The 19986-nt window shown below is 41.5% G+C and overlaps 2 protein-coding genes across 6 annotated transcripts in view; one reads left to right on the top strand and one right to left on the bottom strand.

Annotated features, from left to right (window-relative positions):
• The first annotated feature begins 158 nt into the window (after positions 1 to 158).
• Positions 159 to 7890, top strand: slc5a11 (solute carrier family 5 member 11). The gene is made up of 15 exons (XM_085156648.1): positions 159 to 517; positions 678 to 749; positions 838 to 942; positions 1031 to 1090; positions 1203 to 1307; positions 1395 to 1500; positions 1584 to 1664; positions 1753 to 1958; positions 2538 to 2673; positions 2855 to 2962; positions 3051 to 3201; positions 3865 to 4033; positions 6434 to 6649; positions 6957 to 7131; positions 7241 to 7890. The coding sequence occupies exons 1-15, from the start codon at positions 365 to 367 to the stop codon at positions 7468 to 7470; spliced, it is 2073 nt and encodes a 690-aa protein (XP_085012774.1). The 5' UTR covers positions 159 to 364; the 3' UTR covers positions 7471 to 7890.
• Positions 7837 to 19986, bottom strand: part of arhgap17b (Rho GTPase activating protein 17b) — a 26774-nt gene continuing 14624 nt past the window's right edge. The window contains exons 5-21 of one of the 5 annotated variants that reach the window (XM_085156645.1): positions 19739 to 19850; positions 19421 to 19497; positions 19199 to 19301; positions 18900 to 18968; positions 18021 to 18102; positions 17181 to 17308; positions 16502 to 16613; positions 16335 to 16416; positions 16136 to 16216; positions 14663 to 14776; positions 14447 to 14538; positions 12725 to 12860; positions 11591 to 11869; positions 10853 to 10971; positions 10394 to 10777; positions 9393 to 9444; positions 8761 to 8900 (exon numbers count right to left, since the gene is read on the bottom strand). In XM_085156645.1, coding sequence (XP_085012771.1) covers positions 9437 to 9444; positions 10394 to 10777; positions 10853 to 10971; positions 11591 to 11869; positions 12725 to 12860; positions 14447 to 14538; positions 14663 to 14776; positions 16136 to 16216; positions 16335 to 16416; positions 16502 to 16613; positions 17181 to 17308; positions 18021 to 18102; positions 18900 to 18968; positions 19199 to 19301; positions 19421 to 19497; positions 19739 to 19850 — 1978 coding nt within the window. In that variant the 3' untranslated portion in view covers positions 8761 to 8900; positions 9393 to 9436. Of the gene's footprint in view, positions 9445 to 10393; positions 10778 to 10852; positions 10972 to 11590; positions 11870 to 12724; positions 12861 to 14446; positions 14539 to 14662; positions 14777 to 16135; positions 16217 to 16334; positions 16417 to 16501; positions 16614 to 17180; positions 17309 to 18020; positions 18103 to 18899; positions 18969 to 19198; positions 19302 to 19420; positions 19498 to 19738; positions 19851 to 19986 lie in introns of all 5 variants that reach the window. The other 4 variants (XM_085156646.1, XM_085156643.1, XM_085156644.1 and 1 more) reach the window with 4 other exon arrangements.

The following is a 19986-nucleotide window of genomic DNA, read 5'->3' as shown; positions in this document are numbered from 1 at the left end:
CCATAGGCAAGGTAAATTTGCTTTACAGAAAAATGATAGCATTTGGCATCCTTTCCCAAAAAAAAAAGATTTGGAGTAAACAACATGAAAGCATGGATCCACTCTGTCAACAGTTCAGACTGTGGTGGCACAGGAGATTCCTGTCATGTCGATCTGGATCAAAATCTCTGAGAAATGTTTGCTAAACTAACTGAATTTATGCCATGAAGAAAAAAGCCAGTCCAACCCAGTTCTAGCAATGTGTAAAAAAAAAAAAAAAAAAAAGTCTGGTAATTGAATTTTATGTCTGTGTTTAAGCTGAAAAGAATTTTCTACTTCATTCACTGTTGGCTCCTGAGACTGACTTTAAATTCTTGGATTCCAGATGACCTTTGACCTTCCAGTAGAACACCAGGGGACCAGCGTGCCCCCATCCACATCCCCATCCCCATCTCCAGGGCATGGCAGTACGCTTCACACCGTGGATATAGTGGTGCTGGTAATCTATTTTCTACTGGTGCTGGGAGTCGGCCTTTGGGTAAGCACAGAAAATGATACCAACATTTTTACACGGTGATCTGTATTCTTTGTCATACAAACTAAAACGAATTCAGATCTAATGCCTTTAAATATAAAACATATTGTGAAGACCTCTGTATAATATCTGTATTCTATAACATTTCCCATGTTTTTTCCAGTCCATGTGGAGGACAAAGCGCAGCACGGTGGATGGGTACTTCTTAGCCGGGAAGAACATGACCTGGTGGCCGGTGAGTTGTGCAGAAACTCTATCTAGAGCACACTTTAAAAGTCAGATGGAGGCAAAATGTTCTGATTCGGACTCTCATCTGTATTTAGGTGGGTGCTTCGCTCTTCGCCAGTAACATTGGCAGTGGACATTTCATCGGCCTGGCAGGGTCAGGAGCTGCAGCGGGAATTGGTGCCATTGCATACGAGTGGAATGTAAGAAAATAATCTGTCAAAAATAACTTTGATATGAAATATTAATAGGTTTAAGTTCTTGATGGTGCTGATATTTGTTAACTGACAGGGTATGATGATGGTACTGCTGCTGGGATGGCTCTTCCTGCCCATTTATATTGCCTCCGGTGTGAGTTTTCTACACACACTCTGAAAAAAAGAAACAATAAGTTGTTGCATGCATGATTTTGGTCATTTATTCCCCCGTGATCTCATAGAGCTTGACCTTATTTCTTCTACAGGTGACAACGATGCCAGAATATCTGCAGAGGCGGTTTGGTGGTAGAAGAACTCAGTTGTTTATAGCCATCCTTTCCTTATTTATTTACATCTTTACAAAAATATCGGTAGGCTATAATCCACTTTTGTGAAGCTTTGTCTGGCTTAATTTCTCTCTAGTTTCTTAGCATAAACCTATGTGTGTTTTTGGCCAGGTGGACATGTATGCAGGTGCCCTGTTCATTCAGCTTGCCTTACAATGGAACATCTACCTGGCTGTGGTGCTGCTGCTGTTAGTCACTGCTATCTATACTGTAGCAGGTGAGCTACAGTCCCACTCATGTTGGCTGTTCTGTATTTTACCAGCTTCTAGAAGTGCATAATGTGCTGTTTGCTGTTCATAGGTGGTCTGGCTGCAGTTATCTATACAGATGCAGCTCAGACTGCTATCATGCTGGCAGGAGCTTTGACCCTCATGGGCTTCAGTAAGTGAGGATGTGTGTGAAAAACACAGCTTCCAGTTTCCAACCCTTTATGATCTAGCTGATCTGACTATTTTGCCTCTATGCGTAGGTTTTGTGGAGGTTGGAGGCTGGAATGCTTTCATGGAGGGTTACGGGAACGCCATCCCATCAATTCGTGTACCCAACTCAACCTGTGGCATCCCCCGAGAAGATGCTTTCCACATATTCAGAGATCCAGTGACTTCTGACCTCCCCTGGCCTGGTGTTATTGTCGGCATGTCCATCCCATCCATGTGGTACTGGTGCTCTGATCAGGTCAGTGATTTTCAAAGCTAAAGTTATGAAAGTTAAAGTTATGAAAGGAAGCTTTCCCCTCAGAGAGTGTTTAATCGGTAGAGTTCAAATCAAAGACTTCATAGGCAAACCTCATTTCTACAGTGAAGGCAGTTCAGAGCTCGTGAGCCCTGATTTACCAACATGAGCATTAGAAAATGAATTTAAGATGTAAGATGTCACGAGATCTTTCATCTATAAAATATAAAAGTACAACTTAGAGCTTTTACATCTTGTTGACGCCAATTAAAAATTTTCTCTGAAGTACTCAGAGAGTTTTAATCTGAAAATCCTCATCGTAAAGAAGCTGGCATGTTTCAAAGATCCAACTGAAGTGAGATAAGAAAAAGTACGGTTAGTTTTAATTAGCATTCACAGTCTTTCCAGATACACAGCAGCATCTGTTTAGCCCCTGATATCTTATAAATTCCTGAGTGATAGCAGTAAGCTTTGTGGTTCCATTCTGCCTTACATTACACAGATATGTAGTTACCTGCTTTACATATATATATTTATATATATATATTTATTGGTCAGCTTTTAATTCGGGACTCTCTGCAGGTCATTGTGCAGCGCTCTCTGGCTGCCAAGACCCTGACCCATGCAAAAGGAGGCTCCCTGCTGGCTGCGTACCTCAAAGTTCTGCCCTTCTTTGCCATCATGATCCCCGGCATGATCAGCCGGATACTTTACACAGGTACAGTGAGAACTGTATGCTGCAGCTGGAATACTGTGTTTGATGTACAGTTATTACTGCATATTATAACATTAGCCTCCATAATGGTGCTGAAAGTGTGTGAGGTATTTAGGTAACACTAGACAAAAATATTGTGGATATTTGAGTTTGACTGACGCGTGTGTGTTTCTACTGTGCATAGACGAAGTGGCTTGTGCAGAACCTGAGGTGTGCAGAGAGATTTGTGACAATCCAGTGGGGTGTTCAGACATCGCTTATGCCAAACTGGTCATGGAGCTTCTTCCTGCAGGTGAGAGACTCTTTCTGCTGCATCTCGTTTCCTGCTTCATGCTTTACGTGACGAGTCTTTTATTGTAACTGTGCGTCTTTCCTCCCAGGACTGCGGGGCTTGATGATGGCTGTGATGATTGCTGCTCTCATGTCCTCGCTGACCTCCATCTTTAACAGTGCCAGTACCATTTTTACCATGGACCTGTGGAAGAGTTTCAGATCCCGTGCTTCTGAATGGGAGCTCATGATTGTGGGCAGGTATGTGACCACGTCAGGGCATTCTGATATAAAACATGCAGCATGTATATCGTATGCTGAGACTGAAGTTTGAGCAGAAAAGCATTTCTGCACTTTATTCTCACATTTGGAAAACTGAGCATAGTATTAGTTCAGTAAGTCGATCTTGTTAATGCCAACCTGCGTAAACCTTTATGATTCAATCAACAAATCTCACAAAGGGGACACTGTTTAAGTTGCTGCTGCTGCCTCTGCAAGCTATTTTGAATCCCACGCCCACCTCAGCTCCTTCTTTTTATGTTGTCTGACTTAATGAATGTAATGTTTGTGGTCTTTGATGCCTGCTCTGTTCTGTAAGAGGCGTTTTGATGCTGCTCTCCCCGCCTCCAGCTTTGCATGCATGCAAAATCAAAGAGTGGGGTGATCCCATAAGAGAGCTCATATATGAATTACTGCAGATGGAAATAACAACCTACTTTAATTAAAGTGGTCCTGTCTGAGAAAGCTTTGTATAAGGCCCTTTATGTGAGCTCATCCACCAAACTTTACTCAATAATGGCTAAATGCATTGTGTCGTTTAGATTTCAGCGCCTTTAGTTTTCTGCTCTTTGTCAAATCTGTGCATTACAGAACCTCATTATTATTGCATAACGCCCGTTTTATGGTTTGATGTGTGTGCTGCAGAGTGTTTGTGCTTGTGTTGGTTGTGGTGTCTGTTTTGTGGATTCCAGTCGTCCAGGCCAGTCAGGGTGGCCAGCTCTTCATCTACATCCAGTCCATCAGCACTTACCTCCAGCCCCCCGTCTCCATCATCTTCCTCATGGGCTGCTTTTGGAAGAGGACCAATGAGAAGGCAAACTGCTTTTTCTTCTTCTTCAGAATGTTCTTGCAATTGATCAAGTAATTCATGGAAAATACACCCGCTCGTCACTTTATTAGGTACACCTGTTCAACTTCTTGCTACTGCAAATATCTAAACAGCCATTCACATGGCAACAACTAAATGATTCCATGTGACTGACAGACGTGTTCAGGACGACTTGCTGAACTTGAATGTGACAATAAGGAGATTTAAGTGACTTGGCACAGTTGCTGTTGGGTGTGGCATGCTTCCAGCAACTTGTTGAATCTATGCCCTAAAGAAGTTAAGGCAGTTCTGAAGGCAAAAAGCAGGTCCAACCCAGCATTAGTGAGGTGTAGCTAATAAAGTGGCCGTTGAGTGTATATTCATGTTTAGGGTTGCCAACCGTCCCTTAAAAAACGGAATCGTCCCGTATTTAGAAACAAAAGTACACGTCCCGTATTGAGCTAATAAGGGACGCACTTTGTCCCGTAATACAGTGAGAATCAAAAGTAGTCTATAAGTTTTAATGTAATTAACGCTTTGTTTGAAAACATAATTCCCAGCCCCGCCCCTGCTTTGTGACCAATGAGCTGACAGCACACTTATGACAATTCGAGTATGACAATTCAGATTACCGCTCATCTCATTGGTTGAGGAAAGGTCGCTTGCGGAGAAAATACCGGAAGACAACAGATGACCACAACAAAAAGCATGGCCAACAGGGAAACAAACGCCGACACTGCGGTGCAAGTCTCAGACGACAGTACACCTGAAGCTGGGCAAACACTGCGATTTTCAAACTGCACGATTGGCTCGCATGGGTTATAAGTTCGTAGGTCACGATGCAGGTCTCACACTATACCGCCCGATGCTCTGATGCGACCTGAGTCACACTGTGCCTCCATAAAATGAAGGTTATAACAGAAAATCTGTCGCTCGCTCTCCCTCTTTGTCTTTCACTCACACAGACACACACCACCATCAACTTTGCTAAATTACTAATGACAAACATGATCAGGCAGCTGTGATTGAGCAGCAATGTAAATCCAACTATTTTCACGGTTGTTGTGGTCGTGATAATTTGGTGATGCCACATCGAAAAGGCTCGGATGAGCTTTCCAAAGTTCTACAAGTTGTGCCTCCATCGCTTGAGTCCAGATCACACGCTGCACAGCCGTGCTGCTCCGTCTTTTTCACCGACGTTTACGTGTTTGCGCGTGAGCAGTGTGAGCGGCTGCGGTGACACCCTCACGAGCGATTGATGATCGGGAGCTGGTCGTGAGGTGTTAATCGCTTCTCGTTACCCCACGTATACTACACTATGCACGATGAAGGCCAAAATCGGGCCGATCACGACTCAAAAATCGGCTCAAAATGGGCCAAAAATCGCACAGTGTGAGCCAGGCATTAGACCAGCAATGTTTGTTCCTCTCAGAGAAAGAAAAAAAGGCTGCAAAAGTGCAGGGAAGAATGGGAAAAGGAAAACACCTGGCTGGAAAAGTGCACGATAACATCTATAAAGCGCACTGCACTGTGTGCCGGCGCACTTTTTCCATAGGCGTGCTTCTAATGGTGGGCACATGAAGAACATGAGGGGCGTGAAAGCTCGGGGAACCCTTAACCAATTTTTGTCTACCAGGCCACGGCAGAACCAGATATGGTAAACACTGGTTTGTTTGTTTTTAAACCCTCTGGTTAAGGTTAAAATGGGCATGTGCAGTGAATATCAGCGCTATGTGGCCAGAAGTGTGATAATATAATTTATTTTGTGTAATAAACAACTGCAAGGATAGATGATTACAACAAATAGATGAGTAATACATAAAAGTAATACATAGATGAATAATGATGATGAGTTATGACGCGTAATCATGGGAACAAGTGGGTTTACAAACGGGAGCAAAAGCTGAAATAATGCCTCTGCTGAAGCCAATTGCACTAAATGCACTAAATGTGCACTGTTACAAGAATATTTTTCTTTCTATTGTTTTCTATTAATTTATATAATTTTAAGTTAAGCAGGACAGAGTTCTTTTAAAGAAAGATTTACTTTTATTATCAAAAGTTAAGCATGACAGGCTTCTGTTTAAGAAAGAGACCTGTTTTATTGTGTTAATGTTGTCATTTTGAGCTAAAAATAAATGGCTAAATGATTTTTGTTTCCCATGTGTTGATATCACAAAGAATACGCATCTACTTAAATCAAATTCAAGTCAAATGGTTAAAAAAAATAATTTCACAACAAAAAAAGAGCTAAAAAATTCACCACACTGGGAAGGGTGAAGACAACTGGGTCGCCCGGCCCTGGCCACGAGGTGTCCCTTATTTATTTCTCAGGGAGTTGGCAACCCTATTCATGTTCCATTATACTGTGTATAATGCTGATGTTTGACTCCCTCCCTGGTGCAGGGTGCTTTCTGGGGCCTGACTATTGGCCTTGTGGTCGGGTGTATTCGTATGTTACTGGACTTCATCTACCCTGCTCCACTGTGCTATGAAGAGGACGACAGACCTGCAGTGTTAAAATATGTTCATTACCTCTACTTCTCCATGTTGCTGTCCTTCATTACCCTCGTTGTGGTGGTTGTAGTGAGCTTGGCTACAGAGGAGCCAAAACCAGAGCAGGTGAAGCAACTGTTAACTTTCAAGAAAATGCCGACTGTCTTTAAACACACCTTTGCTAAGACATGAGCGATGGATGGATGGAAACATTACAAGGATCAGCTCATAACATCGCTCTGTAGCACCACTAGGTGTCAGTAATACCTCAGGGTACATTTATAATGAGACTGTCTTGTTAATTACCTTTTAAAGTCTGAAGAGAACATTTCAACATATGTAGTGTAATTCGCACCTCTCTACAATACATAGATTTCTTTAACTCTCAGAAAGTTTGACTGTCACTTTTGTTTCTTTAAAAAAACAAAAACAGATTAGTCGACTCACATGGTTCACAAGACTCGACCCAGTGAAGCCTCGAGAGCAGGTGTTTGCATCAGAGCAAAGCAGCACAACATTAGATGTAATTGCTATTCAGACTGATGATGTGGGAGCCACTGGGAGAGAGGTGGGAAGCAGCAATGAAAAAGCGTGTCATCACAGGAAAGGTGGGTCTCTGTCCTGCTCTCTTTTCCATTTGGCAACTCTTCAGCTCAACGCATCTATGAGACAATTCCAAGTTATTTTTCCCCTCCCTCTCTCCTTTTAACCCTTTAGATTCAGCATCGTCTGCCAGCAGTGTACGCAGTCAGTCCAAGCTGATGTCTGCCCTCTACTGGCTGTGTGGGATGGAGAGACGGAACAAGGAAGATGATCCCGCTCCGCTTCCTGCACCTGAACAAACGATCTGTTCTCTGGAGGAAAAGCCTCGTCTACAACTCATTGTTAATGCAAACCTCATCATTTGCCTCTCTGTAACCGCCTTTATCATTGGTTACTGGGCTTGATGGGCAGTAAATGGACAAAGAATGGGCTGCATGAAAGACTGTAGAGATTTGAATGTTTTATTTTTTCACTCTTTGTAAAGTTTTATCTTAAAAATTACAAAAATGTGGTTGACCTTTTGTAATACGAATCATATGAAAATGTCATGTCAATTGTTGCTTAAAAAACAACAACAAAATGGACAGAGTGCAGGCAACTTGTTTTTTTCTTTTCCAAAGAAGAGACCATTTGAGCAATATTTTGACAAAAAAAATCATTCAAGATAAAAAACTGTTGAACAATCTTTATTTAGATCAAAAAACGCATTGCGCAGTGCATTTTGTGCAGAAGAACCACCATAAAAATGCTTAAACAACCAAAAGAAAAAAAAGCTGAAAATAAGGCAAAGCTAATGAGCCATAGTAAAAAAAAAAAAAAGAAAACCCCCCAAAAATATTCTACAAATTTTAATCACATGCTTGAGTTTGGTCATAGCTTTTGAGTGTGATAGAAAAATGATCAGTTACATTTAGCAGGAGAAAAAAAATCAGTTATATTTTTGTCAGCTTTGTGAATCAGGTCCATGGAAATCAAAGAAAATTCAAACTGAAAACTGCCCTGAATAACTAATAAATGGCAGTCTGTGCACGCTGGGATGGGACAGCAGTGGAAGAGAAGCTGTTATATTGCACTCACACTAAAATATTTGGTCATTAGCAACCATAACAATGGCTCAACATTTGAACTCAGTTTGCTTTGGCTAACAGTCATTTCCTTTGGTCCTTCCTTTGCTGTGGACATGAGGGAATTATTTACTCACTGAAATTTTTTTTCTTTATTTAGGTTTATGTGGTAAAACCAGATTCACATTTTAAAGAAGTATTTGCATAATTGAAGATTTAATAGTAATAGTTATAAAAAATAAAAAAAAAGATTAACTTTACCAGCATTCTGAAGCCAGCTGCGATATTGCTGAGGTTTTATGTTAAAGCCCCGCTAGCCTTGTTCCTCACAAGGCCCTGCAGTCCAATCAGAGAATACCCAAGCAGTATGTGGAGCAAACCGTCTAATGTGGAAAGTGATAGCTGGACAGGGCCCTTGTGGTCTGAACGACTAACTTAAGATGAGGTTTCTGGTGCGAGTCAGTATAGCAGAGGAAAAGGGAGCCATTCGTTTCCAGCGACACTCTGACATCATGTGAGCGGTACTTGAAGAGCCGGAGTGATTTCATTTTGAGTTACCCCGTCTTATGTTTGATCATAAACAGTCAAGCCCAGACTTTAAAAAGCTGTGCTCTCTGTCTTGATGCTGGGGTCTGGGTTCAGGGCTGGGAGGGTGTTAGTGGTAGTAGTGGCGGTGGCAGGCTCTTGACCAGCAGAGCTTTCCCCTTCTTTGTCCTCAATCACCTCAGGAATGATAGCTCTTCCAATCCCCTTTAGAACCAGGCCTCCTTCTGGAGAGGATATTGAAGGGAACCAATCAGCAAACAAATCAATAAACCAAACCATATATAGACACACAGTTTTAGACTGGGGAGCTCACACTCACACATACACACACGCACACACAGCAAGACACCAAGGACTGCTCTCATAAATAAATCTATTCTAACCAGCACTACTTAAGTAACTCTTTTTAGTTGGTGTGGCAGTCATGAGAGTTTCCTTGGTGTGTTAATCTTTAAATGCAATGCAAGTTATTAAAAAAAAAAAAAATCTGTTCAAGAGAATACACACACACACAGTCTGTTAGTAACCACAAATACAAAAAACTGCAAGCATGTTAGTGTTGTTGCAAAGCATAGCTAAAGCCTAGGACAAAAGCACCAAGCCTACATATAAATGTATATGTGCACGCCCACACACGCCACTTTTCTCTCCCCCAGACAGATGCACATGCAGTAGACACAGACCGAGGTTAATGCATCAGCCAATCAGATCCTTACCATTACCTGCCTTACAAAGCTCATCTTACAGGCAGGCCCGCAGCTCAGACATCTGCAATATTTACACATATGCCGTCATGCATCAGATCACCACAGCTCTTTTGTAAGTGTGTGAGCCAAAAATGAGACAGTGAAACCAAAAGCCACTGAGCTAAATATAGCACTGCTCCGAGAAGAAGCTGAAATCACTCAATAACAGAAGTGAATATAGTACCAGCAGACGGCCAGCAAGTGAGTGAGTTCAATAATGGGAATGTCTGCACAAAGAAAATAATTTAAACAAAACAAAACAAAACAAAACAAAAAAAAAACACCAAAGAAAGCATCTATTCTTCAGTAGATCTGGTAACTTCCTTCAAAAACTTGTCTGAATAAACAACAATTACCTTTTATCTATATTGTTTTCCAAGGTGGAGTGTAACCATGGTGGAAGTGGTCAGATGTTAAGTTAAAATTATACTTCACCATTACTCGGAGGTCAGTTTAGCAGATATACATTTTAATATTTGAACTGCACTGTAGTTTTACTAAAACTGTATTACAGTTATTTACATGATCATTTCAGATTAATGATTTATTATGTGGTTTATTATCTGGGGTCACATCAAATTAATCACCGTACTGCACAAGATTGTTGTTGATATTTAATTTGCATATTCTTCTGTACTCCTGTATTTTTTCTTGGTAGCTCTTCGAATGCACGACCCTTATGTGGAGTTTTTAAAGTTAACAAAAAATAAATTAATGAATAACTAAAAAAAATATTAAAAAAAATAAAAAATAAAAATATCACACATCTTTGCAACCACTGCACTGCAAAAGTGGCCAAATCAACGATTACTCTGTTTAGAGGTTAAAGCTTTGTATGTACACATACAACTTATTTTAGCAATGTTTTTGTTGTAGTAGTTGATTTCTGCCACACTGTATTGCTGACACCATTTAAGTCGATGATGCAAACCTTTTATACAAAAAAGAAACTGAGACACAGACTGGTTTACCTGTTATGATCTTGGAGGCCGAGTTGCACATGCCATCGCCACTGTCATTTGCTGCCGGTTGCGGAGGCGGTGGCATGCTGGGACGGGGTTTCGGTTTTGGAGCTGGCCTCGAGGGTCGAGGAAGAGATCCAGAGTGGAAGAGCGGCGGAGTGTCAGGAGGGGTGGGACTGCTAGGGGGAGAGTGCTCTGACTCTCCCTGGGCTTGTTGGGGTGTAGGCGGCTGTGGGGGTGGATGGCTCGGAGCTTGGATTAGGGCATCTTTGCTGTGGACACGACGGGGCGTGATGAGTGGGTGCTGTGGGGAACCGGGTGCTTGGGTGTTACTGAGCTGAGAGGCGAACGGGCTAGCCTGTTTGGGTGGGGCTGGGGCTTGCTTCTTGGTGCCTTCAGAGGAAAACGTATTTATTAGATCTCATTTGCTATATTAACCACTAAAATAGCAGATTTAGATTTCCTCACCTCTGCGGACCATGTGTGGACTAGGCCCTTTGGAGCTTCCCTGAGGGGTTCCTACAGCGAGATGGACTGCTGAACCATTCCTCTGCGGAGGCGGGGTGGACATGTGCTCACGGGCCGGGCTGTGAAAACACCACAGTTCCAATTATTAATTCATTTCCGTGTCATACACCCTTAACATTCAAGGATCAAGTGCAGCACCAGTGCTCATGCATAAAACCAACTGCACACCTTTCCATTCAAAGAATAATTATACTTGATTAGGTTATTACAGAAAGAATGACTCAAAAGGATCGATAAACACACGAAGAAAGCACAGGATGCAAAAATCATGAAAGAAGTCCATTCAGCGGATGGAACAAGTGTTCAGTAATGAGACACATGCATAAAAACAAAGTCTTCAAAGCTTCAAAGTTGTTAAACCACCAGACAGACGAGCAGACAGGAAGGAAAGACAGCTTCTCTTTATAAACAGAAACCGAGAGTTCTGTTGATCATCACAAACAGAGGGCAGGGGGAAAGTTGTGCAAAGCATAACAGTGTCTTTCATTTATTTACATTATTAATTAATGAAGCAGATTTAATACTTGCAGACATTATAGACATTTTTATTCTCATGATTTTTTTTGTGATGTCTAGTAAATCAAATTAATCAAATACATGGCAAACAAAGGGTGGCGAGCTCCGGATCGGATGATTGGCTGCAGTGGAGTACCGGTGCTACCTCAGCTCACTCCTTACCTGCTCTCGTCTGTGCTGAGCTGGGTTACAACCTGATGTTGCACTGTGGCTACCTGGACCCCACCAACCAGACCACCACCACCACCACCGCCAGCAACACTCAAGCCAGGCTGCTCAGCCTCTGAAGGAGGAGGAGGAGGATGGGGTTCGAGCTGTGTAGGAGTCCCGGCTTCCAGAGGGGGTGATGGGGGTTGGAAGGTGGGTGAGGTTAGTGGTGACTGCTTTCTATTTAAGACGCTGGTTCTGCGAGGAGCGGGCTCCGGCTGTTTGTTAACAGGGCTAGGGAGGGGGGGGGGGGGGGGGGGGGGAGAGGGGAGAGTGTTCAGGAGGGCAAACCACAGGCCATCAGATCAAGAGTGAAGGAGCAAGAGACTCAGAGACAGAGGAAAACAAAAATGACAAACAAAAACAAACAAACAAAAACCCCCTCGAAAGAACCCAGCGAGAGCAGTGAGAGATGTTGTGATGTCGAGACAGAAAGAAACGCCACTTCCTGAGTGGAACGAAACCGGTTCAGAAAGAAGAACCCAAAGATGACATAAAACCACATGAGTGACCTTTAAAATAGAACAACTTTGAACTGCAACATTAATGCGGCGACAGGTGAAATAGAGAAAAAAAAAAAAAAGATGACAAAAATGCAAGCCCACGCAAAACATAAAACCAGCAACCTACAGTGCAACCTAAGCTTTAATTAGAAATTAAGGAGATAACACAAGAGTACACAACAGTAACACAAGAGAAATACTTGAGACAAAAATGGATTCCCAAACATTATTAAAAAGGCTTTGTGTTTCATAAATGTTATGGTCATGTTACGGACGAATCTCAGCAAAATATAACTGATTAGCTTAAAACACAACAAATGTAGTGCACAAATCACACAAAGCATCATTTCCCTTATTTCACTTATTAGTAACTGGATTCGTGGGATCTACGTTAGACTGCGGCACAGCCTTGAAGTCTGGACTGGGCAGATCTTCAGTGGGCGTTTCAGTGACCGTGATGGACTCGTTGGCCACGACATAAAGGGCCGACACCGCTGGGCCCCTCGACTCCTGCCTGCTCAGTGTCTTGGGACGGGACGGCAGGGTGAGGGGCAGGCTGAGGCTGAGGTTGGGACGAGACAGGTACCTGTCTTTACGAGGGGTGTGACTGTCCCCGTCCTGCCCCATGCTGCCGGGGCGTTTCCTGTCCAGGCTAGGTTCGGGGTCCGGGGTGGGTGGATGGCTGGGCAAGGAGAACATGCCTGACACGTTGAAGTCCACCTCTGGAGGACAGAAGCAAATTAAAAATGATCTACAGCTTGCAAGAAGACTGTATACAAAAGATGCACAAAGCCTCTGTGACATCACTCACTGGCCACTTGGAGCCATGATATTTTCAAGAGATGGTAGAGTGTGCTATAGACAGCTGACTCTAGGAGACCGTACAGGTGTATAACTTAGGCTACGTCCACACGTACCGGGTATTTTTGAAAACGCAGATTTTTCTATGCGTTTGCACCTTTCGTCCACACGTAAACGGCGTTTTTGGTCACTGAAAACGGAGATTTTTAAAAACTCCGGCCAGGGTGGATATTTTTAAAAACTCAGTTTTTGCATTTACGTGTGGACGAGAAAAACGGAGAAAACGCAGCGTCAAAGGTGTGCACATTTTTTGACATCACACTGTGCGCCACGTTATTGTTTCGGTGAAATGAATTTCTACAATACTGTTACTGTTAATTAATACTCTCTGCAGTGTCTAAATGCTTACATATACACACACAGTTACTGTCCCTCCACACATACGACTCGGTTCTGCTTCTATGCCCCAGCTTTGTTTACTATTTCCCACCGAGGCTTCTAGACTTCTGATTGGCCAACATTTCTACATGGTTAGGAATATATCGCCACCTGCTGCTTTGGCATGTTCCTAGCAGCGTTTTCCTTCATTTCTGCCTTTACGTGTGGACAGGATTATTTTTTAAAACGAAAACGGAAAATCTCCGTTTTCAAAAATACCCGTGTACGTGTGGATGTAGCCTTATACACATACCACCTAATAAGTGCCAACTAACACACAAACAGAATACTACAATTTCCCTCACTGAAACTAGAGCAACACACAATAATTATAAAGGCAAGCCTTTTTTCTCCAGATAATTTAATTAAAAATACTCAAAACTAGAGTCAAAAGGTCCAGATTAGTCACCCAAGTTAGCAAAAATGAGGACTAGCAGATACCTACAGACTCTGCATCCTTTTCTTTAAGGCTCAGTAAAGTTATTTTAAAAATGCACCCTCTGCTCAGCTGTTACAGAGGAGTAAATTCATTATAGAAACCACAACTGAATTATAGTTGGGGATTTCATCATCATAACAACTTAATGCTGAGCTTTGATAGTGAACTGGGTAAAATTATCCTGCAAAATCAGCGCGAGCATGCTAATTTTAGAATTTGGTTAACAATGTGCTCTGAGCTTCAGCCACATCCTACAGACTCACGAGCATGGCTACAGACTCTTAGCCTTGCTGGCTAATGTAGAGAGAAACCGTTTCAGCTGCTATTCATCAATTTAATGAGCTTCGACAAGCACCTACTGTCAACCCACAGAGGATGAGCCTGCGCGTTAACATTGTTACATGAAAACTAAGTGCTGGCAAACTCCACAAATGAACAATGGAAATTTATGCAAATATTATCTTTCGCAGCAGCATTCAACTGATGCATTACCACACGCTGCAAAAGTTTAGGCAGATTATATCATCGAGAATAAGCACGCTAAACAGCATGCACAAATAAACTGTTCTACGTAACCTTTTAAAGACGGAGAGAAGGAGAATTATTGCAAATACAACAACAGTGTTTCACCTTCAGGGAAGAACCAGTCAGCGTGTTGGATAATAGGCTCAATGATGGCAAGTACATGCACAGATGTAGCTGCTGCCATCTCTGCCAGCGTCCTGAGTACGAGCACAGAGACGGAGATAAGAATGGGAGGAAGGTCAGTCAGCCTAAGAGAATGACGAGCTTTGCATTTTAGAATAATGACATAAAAGTGAGGTGAACAGTCCATGACATTCTCACCCTTCTGTCTTCGACCACAGCAGGTTAGGCCCCAGGACTATTGCGATGTTGCTGGGAGTCATTTTATTAACATCACTGTCCTGAGCCAGTTTAGCCAAGAACTTCACCAGATACCTGCAACAGAGACACAAACTGCCTTAAGAAACAAAAATATCTCCAAAATATTTTTCCCACCTTTAATCATACACTGTCCCCAACCTGGTGGGCTTCTGACTCCTTGAGAAAGTTATGGCCTTGCTGTGAATGTGGCCTGAGAGGCTCAACCAGTAAACTGGTTTACTAGAGCATCAAAGTAACATCTGGTACAGTGGTGAAATACGCACCTATTTTTCAGCTACAGTGCTGTGCAAAAGTCTTGAGCCAACCCTCATTTCTAAGTATTTTGCTTTCAAGGAGCCAGATGTTCTTGTCATTTTTTGAATTAATGTTGCGATTTTTTTCCACTCATTTTTTTGTTAAGCGTATTAAACCACTTAACTGACTCCTGAACCAGTCTGACATAGAATAAAGGGGAAAAAAAGAAGGTGCTTAACTCACAGAAACAACCACTTTTGTGTTTGCACCTAACAAAGAAGCTGTAACCGTAAAGCCAATTTGTTACCAGCAGCCTTTTGCAAAGGCAATTTATTCCCATTGTTTAACCAAAAAGATGATTCTTAAAGAGCTATTTACTTGAAAAAAAAAATCCAGCAGAGTTTTTAGACCTGATGCAGCATCTGAGCGATGCATCTGTCCCATTCATTTGATTCACCTTCTGTCCATTAAAGTCTCATCAGAAATGGTCTCAGTGGAAGTGGGAATAGGAATATGTGGAGGTATGCCAAATTATACAAGAAATCCACTTAAAAATCCACTGCAAAATCTGTTGTGGTTTGGGGCCCCACATTTTAGCCTGTGGTGTCTGAGATCTTGCCAAAATTGAATTATGAATACAAAAAAAGATTTGCTCCAACATGCAATACCAGCTGAAAAGTGCCCAAATGCCAACGGCTTCATTTTTCCGCATAACAATCATCTCAAACCTGCTGCCAACGCAGGGAAACCACACCTGGATAGAACAAACAGTGTAACTATGGACTGATCTCTCCAGAGCCTGGACCTCAACACAGACATCATGTTGACAGAACAGAACAAAAGGCAGCCAGCATTAAAGTATTCCTGAAGATAACTTAATGGCAAAAAAAGACTGAACTCTCAGAGAGCACAGACTGAACTGTTCAAGAATAATGATGATATCTTTATCTTTTGCTAATGTTTTAATAAATTACAGCTCCAATTTTCCATTTTTCTGGCAATATATAAAGAAATGAAATGTGAAATGTGATCAAAATCTGGTCAATTCCTCACATGAATAAACATGTACAAAAAAGGTTAAATTTAAAAAAACAAAACAAAAAAACAGTGTTATTTTAAAACATTTTTTAAAAAGGCTGGCATAAATGATAGTAATTAAAAGAGAGTAATATAGAGTACCTGAAGTTGGCTTTGTGGGCCTTTGGCAAATGGTCACATGTCACCCACAAGGCCTGAAGTCTTTTGTCAGAGTCTAAGATACTGAAACATTAACAACATTTACTGCAAACATACTTCATATGAATCTAAAGTTCATTAGTGCTGCACAAGTGTTTTACAGGACATTACAGGAGTCGTGTCTTTGTGTGCAGTGTCTTACTTGGAGGCCTGTATCCACTCATCATAAAGGCTAAATGTCATTAGAGGTTCAGGAAGTTCCCTGAGGTAGGACTTGAGAGCTCCTGTGTATCAAAAACAAAATATATGCCATGAGACAAAGACCTGGAGCTGATGTTTTTACTTTCTGTGGATTTGTAGAAGTAGTACCAGCCACGGCATGGGGATCAGAGTAGAAGCCCTCGAGCTGTGAGGTGGAGCAGTCCAGCGCTGCTTTCAACTTTTTCAATTTTGAAGCTCCAGCAGCAATTCTAAATAGACCCTGGAAAGAAAATAAGGGAGAGCAAGGTCACAGGAGTGCCTGGTTACAGGAGGCTGTTTCTCTCCTAAAATTAAAGAAGTGAGTCTGGGTTGGTAACACAAAAGAAGAAGTAGTACAATCGAGTACTGAATGTCTGCAAAAGTAAAGAGAAATGCTTTTGCTACCAACAGAGATGTGACTCTTTCAGGATGAGCACCAGACGGATGCACAGCAAGAAGAGGTTTGTTTCCATTTAGAAATGTCTTGAATCGTACTTCATGGGGAGTCTAGTAATACTGTTTCATTTCAAGAGTGCAACAGCGATCATACTAATGGGTAACAGATGCCTGTGTGCACACACAGAGGTTTTATTCCCACAGGACAAAGACTGGCTAACCTCAAGTTGGCTACAGATGTTTCCAGACTTTACATGCCATCATTTTTAAAACGCAGTCCACATGACCCACATGTCCTTCCAGTTCAAACACACAGGAGGTTTATGGGTACAAATTTAATCCATATTCTGGTCAATTAACCCTCAACTTTGCCCTACTTTAGCAAAGTCTTCTTCCATCTCTCCATCCGTACCTCCTCCTTCATGCCGGTCTCAAGCAGCATCATGACGCAGGCCTCAATCGGCAGAGCGATCTCACGGTTGGTCCTTTTCAGATGCTCCTCCAGCGCCGTGCCAAATGCTGGCTTCTCCATCCAGGAGTCTAGGTGAGACAAGCATCGGCAATGTTCTGCGTTGGCACTCGTTTCACTAACTGTCTGCAGTTAATTTCATGGCTTTCAACAATTTTTATATAGTTCTACAGCTGACAACATCAATACCACATTCTTTATTTAGACTTTTAAATGAAGTCTTTGCAGGTATGTTTGTGTGATACGATTGCTCTTTTGTCATGTGCATGAAAACGTAAAAAGCCAACTCGAAATCCGGTTATCCTGGCTTTCATCCGGATAAATCTGGGCCAAACAAACAATAAATCTATAATCAGATTACATCAGAAAGCTGATTCTAAGGTTCATATAAACACACTTAAAAAAAAACTAATGTGACGATGTAATTTTAGTGAGTCGTTTCACTATGTTGCAATAAGCAGTGCACTTTGAAATGAGATAAAAGCTTCTTGTCATAAACAAATTCAACAGTTTGGGGCCAACATACACACACATCAGTCTGTGATATATACCAGCCAATAAGACAGAAAACCTGCAAAATTTATAACAGCACACCCTGCTAAGGGACCACAAAATAAACAATTGTAATGTGAAGTCCTTTGTGAGAACTGTTAAGCAGGATGACAAGCCACTCTTTATTTCTCTAACCCTAAACCAGCAGATCAGCAACAAAAAGAAGAAGCAAAGTTGAAGTTTTTATGTTATTTACATGTTTAATAATATGTTTTGTGTCTTACTGTTCACCTTGCTGTGTCTGGATGGTGGGTATAACTGCTTCCAGAGCTGCCAGAGACCTCCTGTGGTACTCTGCCTGGGTCTCTAATAACTGTTATACAGAAACACACACACACACAAAATCACATACACCAAATCTAATGTGAACATTAGAGGTGGGAATCACCATACATCCCACGATACGATATTATCACAATACTTAACGCACGATACAATATTATTGCAATTTTTTAAAATATTTTGCGATATTCAGATTCTATACATAAAGGTAAACTTTATCAATATTCATTTTATCTAATATCAAAGTCTCGCACTCAGTCTCTCTCATTTCAGTCAGTTTTATTGTTGACAAACTGAATGGTTTGTATTACAGTCTAGTCCAACTTAACTGAATGCAACCATCTGGTACAATTACAGCTATTCTGAACTATGCAATTTATGAAAACTATGCAGCCCCTTCAGCAACTGAAGAATTTGAGGGTAAATTATGCAAAATATAATTTTACATTAAATAAAAAAGTTTTAAACTTAATTAAAATAAAACATGTCTTAAATTAAAATACGTAAACTGTCATGTTTATTGCTGCCAAAAAAAAGTTAAACACATATGGACAGTGAAGGAATGTCAGGATTCTTGCTCAGAAAAAGGATCAACATGCTCTGAAGTCAGAGCACAAAAACCTTTTTTGTAACAAAATATCGATTTCTGCTGTCCCTGTATCGATACATTATTAGCAAACAAAATATCACGATACTACACAGTATCGATTTTTTTCCCCCACCCCTAGTGAACATAGTACTTGGTTATCACACATCCCCTAGTAACTGTGTTACAGTGGAACGTTCCATATTTGCATTTCCATTAACAGTAAACTGAGGTGCACTCACCATCACATAATAGCGTGCATAGTCTCCCTCTTTAGAAGCGAAGTTGTACAAGTCTGCAGAGAGCTGGTCCTGTATGCAATGACAAAAGAATGATGTGTATGGTAAACAATGAGAAACTGTTCACGAAGACATGGATATGACAAAGCTATGAGCTTTAATTACTCGGTCCAAAAATGTGCATAGTATCAGTGTCCTGATTTATTCCCCCTTATAAAGCCTTCTTTGTTAGGCCAGTTCATCAAATATTATCCTAACCTTACGCAGCAAGCCTCATGGGAAAGAGTCGACATGAAATCTACCTTGCATATTTCTACTTTATTGAGTGCCTCATCCATCTCGTCTTTGAGCGAGTCAACTTTAGCTGCCATGGCTGGATTGGTGGACTTGGTCGCCTGTAACCACCTGCAGAACAAAGGATTATTTAAGTAACGCAGCCATGTTAGTGGAAACATTTGAAAGATTGGAGCCATACAAAGACTATTAATAAAAAAAAATTGTTATCAGGCTGTGTGGGAATGTACCGTGTTTTAGCAGAGTCATAATCAAGAACCAGCTTAGCAAGCTGCTTTCTCTGTTTCAGTATGTTGGGAATCTCTACCTGTGAGAGAAACAAGAGGAGCCATGAGAACGACATGACTACACATGCACTGCAAAAGGTATAATGAGCACTTTTGAGCAATTTTCCTGTGAGAACCTTGTGTCAATTTTAAAGATACAAACAAACACAAAGTTCAGCTTGACGTCTCAGCTGCTGGGTCTTTGTTTTTAAAATATAGCGCATGATTTTAAAAGGATTAAAACGAAGAAGCCAATCAATGGTTGTATGCATGAGCTTTTACCTCTGCCAGCTGGTTGAGAGGATCCAGAATGTCTTTCTCCATCTGCATTTCATGCTGCAGCAGCTCAAAAGCCAACTTGCCCTCGGCTTCGCCGCACACATCCATCATCTTGCTGTTCACGTGCACAGAGACATATATGCAAATATCCCAGTTATCACTACTTTTCCTCACCGCGAGTAAAACATATGTAAAGAGCTTCAGCTAGATCCCACATCCCATTTTTATTTAAATACTTTTACACTGATCTT

This window comes from Neolamprologus multifasciatus, chromosome 4, assembly GCF_963576455.1.
Source record: "Neolamprologus multifasciatus chromosome 4, fNeoMul1.2, whole genome shotgun sequence".
Classification (NCBI taxonomy): Eukaryota; Metazoa; Chordata; class Actinopteri; order Cichliformes; family Cichlidae; genus Neolamprologus; species Neolamprologus multifasciatus.
This window is presented reverse-complemented; position numbering and strand designations above follow the sequence as displayed.

Coding starts and splice junctions, on each gene's coding strand:
- slc5a11 (XM_085156648.1), top strand. CDS start 365: ATGACCTTTGACCTTCCAGTAGAACACCAGGGGACCAGCGTGCCCCCA. Junction 943..1,030: donor CCATTGCATACGAGTGGAAT/GTAAGAAAATAA, acceptor GTTAACTGACAG/GGTATGATGATGGTACTGCT. Junction 4,034..6,433: donor GGAAGAGGACCAATGAGAAG/GCAAACTGCTTT, acceptor TCCCTGGTGCAG/GGTGCTTTCTGGGGCCTGAC.